This window comes from Limulus polyphemus, unplaced genomic scaffold (assembly GCF_000517525.1).
Source record: "Limulus polyphemus unplaced genomic scaffold, Limulus_polyphemus-2.1.2 Scaffold1230, whole genome shotgun sequence".
NCBI lineage: Eukaryota > Metazoa > Arthropoda > Merostomata > Xiphosura > Limulidae > Limulus > Limulus polyphemus.
The window spans coordinates 100529-103568 of record NW_013666840.1 but is presented as its reverse complement, the minus strand read 5'-3'; the positions used below and the strand labels follow the sequence as shown (position 1 = coordinate 103568).

Below are 3040 nucleotides of genomic sequence, written 5' to 3'. Positions count from 1 at the left end.
GACCCGTCTACGAAAAGGGTTAATAAGAAAAAAGGAAATGAAACATAAAACTGGAGCAGAGTCTTGAATGCAATTGTTGATTGCCATGAAAACAAGGTTTAAAATCTTGCAGTCTTTACTGTACTGAAGTTTATTCAGTACAAAAACTGGAAAACAGACAGTAAATATATGTGAATGTTAGTAAAACACTTGGAGCTGTATATGTATTTATACATGCCAGATAAATTATTAGGTAGAAAGATTAGTTTGTTTTTTAATATTTTTGTTAAAACCACAACAGAAAACCTTTTCCAAAATGTTATATACTAATTTGGAAATAACTCTCTCCATATGAAGATGATGTTTAGTTCAGTTTCACAGGAAGTTACATTAAATATTCCTAAGTGGAAACTGATCTATCCAACTTGTGCCATACCTCTGCATTTGTCTTTTCAGAGTTTTGAGTTTTGGAAAAAACCTTGGGAGGAAATCCATGGCCTCTTCTCTGTTAGGTACAGGATTAGGACGATTGTACTGTAGATTATGTAAGAAATCCAGAGAGTCAAGTAACATACCACTGTTCATGAAAAGAAAGAATAAAACAAAATTTTGACATATGTTTTATTTACAAAACAATCGTACAGTCACACAGTTGAGCAAAACTTTAAAATACAATAATTATTATTTATACAGAAATATTTTGCCTTCTTATGAAATTGTTCCCACAGAATTACATTAGATTTATCTTCACTGTTACCACTAAAAAAACTCAAACAAAATGAAAAGTGGAATTACTAAATGTATACAGATTTATATCAAATTAATAAATAAGTTAGAAGTAAGTGGTTATTTATCTTCCATTCTTTAAGTTATAATAATAGGTAGCAACATCTAAATCAAGCAGATTATTTATTTTCTGTTACTTGGTTTATATTAAATGGTGTAATATAAAAACAAATTAATTTCCATCTATTTTTCAAGCTATTTTCTATTATCTTGGATTATTATGACAAATATTTCCACTTTACTTTTATATGATTATGCTAAATTATAAATGACAATAGAAGATTCATCCACGTTTAAACTACAATACTTAGAAATTTCCTTAATGCACTGAAACTTTTATAAAGTACACTTCTTAGAAAGTACTTATCTCATATGATTAAGGACTTCCCACACAGCACACGTCTTACAAAGTACTTACCTCACATGATTCACGACTTCCCACACAGTCACACTTCTTACAAAGTACTTACCTCACATGATTCAGGACTTCCCACACAGTCACACTTCTTACAAAGTACTTACCTCACTACTTAAACATTTCTAGAACACATTTCTTATGAAGACAAGGTACTTACCTCACATGATTAATGACTTCCCACACAGCACATGTCTTACAAAGTACTTACCTCACATGATTAAGGACTTCCCACACAGCACACGTCTTACAAAGTACTTACCTCACATGATTCACGACTTCCCACACAGTCACACTTCTTACAAAGTACTTACCTCACTACTTAAACATTTCTAGAACACATTTCTTATGAAGACAAGGTACTTACCTCACATGATTAATGACTTCCCATACATACCGAAACATCTCAAAAACCCGTTTCTGCTGAGATTCTGTACATAATGGTCTACTGTCTATCAACTGTACTTCTAACTGTGTGCTATAAAAAAAATTTACTCAAAATGAATACTTATGAAAGCATTATTTCTATATTGCAAATTTAATAAGAATAAGACATATTCTTTAAGACAGACCACTGATTACCATCAAAACATATAAAACTACTTTCCTGTATAGGTTTATAAATAACAATGGAGTAAAAAAATATAAAACTACTTTCCTCAATAGGTTTATCAATAACAATGGAGTAAAAAAATATAAAACTACTTTCCTCAATAGGTTTATCAATAACAATGGAGTAAAAAAATTGCTTGAGCTTGAATTGGTAAAAACTTCAATGTTACTAATTAAAATTGCTATACAAATATTCAAAATTAATGTTAATGGCTGTCAAAAGTCAAGTGTTAATCTACAGTTAACTAAGCACTAAACAATACATCTGACTTTATAGTTGTACATGTTTTAAAAACATCATCATCATAAAAAGAAAGGTACGATTACTAAAGAAGGGCACCCCAGTAGTAAAGGCCTTTATCAATATAGAGCAGTTGATCTTTAATCAAAAGTTTTACAACAACTTTCCAGTGAATACAAAATTGGAATCAGAAAAAAATAAGTACACAGACTCTAATCCATATTTAGGCTAAAATAAGTATTTTGGATTTTCTATTAAAGTGTACTGTATATCAAATTTGTCAGCTAATTTTTAATATAAAAAGACAAATTATATATATATATACTTCATACAAATCTGATCCACACTGAGAGAATGGCAGTGTTTTCGCAACTGTTTTAGTCTCTCAATAGATGCTGATGTTGAGCCATAGATCCGCTGAATACAGTAAGAGAGCGAGATAGCAGAACTGAAGAAGTTCAGAGCATTTTTTTTCTCACATATGTTTCCTGTTAAATAAATAAACTTCTTAACAACTGTAATTATTGAACAATTAGAAGCATGCAAAAATTCCATTTCTTTTGTATTCTACAGTACTTGTTTCTATGGCTCTAGTTTTGTTTCTTTGTATTCTACAGTACTTGATTCTACGGCTCTAGTTTTGTTTCTTTGTATTCTACAGTACTTGATTCTACGGCTCTAGGTTTGTTTCTTTGTATTCTACAGTACTTGTTTCTATGGCTCTAGTTCTGTTTCTTTGTATTCTACAATACTTGTTTCTATGGCTATAGTTTTGTTTCTTTGTATTCTACAGTACTTGATTCTATGGCTATAGTTTTGTTTCTTTGTATTCTACAGTACTTGATTCTACGGCTATAGTTTTATTTCTTTGTATTCTACAGTACTTGATTCTACGGCTCTAGTTTTGTTTCTTTGTATTCTACAGTACTAGTTTTGTTTCTTTGTATTCTACAGTACTTGATTCTACGGCTCTAGTTTTGTTTCTTTGTATTTTACAGTACTAGTTT

At 30.3% G+C, this 3040-nt stretch overlaps 1 protein-coding gene across 3 annotated transcripts in view; it reads right to left on the bottom strand.

Annotated features, from left to right (window-relative positions):
- The window catches only part of LOC111086592 (transcriptional protein SWT1-like), a 37914-nt gene that overhangs the window by 8593 nt on the left and 26281 nt on the right, over positions 1-3040 (bottom strand). For all 3 annotated transcript variants that reach the window (XM_022390028.1, XM_022390029.1, XM_022390027.1), the window contains 3 exons: positions 2359-2521; positions 1548-1658; positions 416-556 (listed from right to left, as the gene is read on the bottom strand). In XM_022390028.1, the coding sequence (XP_022245736.1) occupies positions 416-556; positions 1548-1658; positions 2359-2521 (415 nt within the window). The remainder of the gene's footprint in view (positions 1-415; positions 557-1547; positions 1659-2358; positions 2522-3040) is intronic.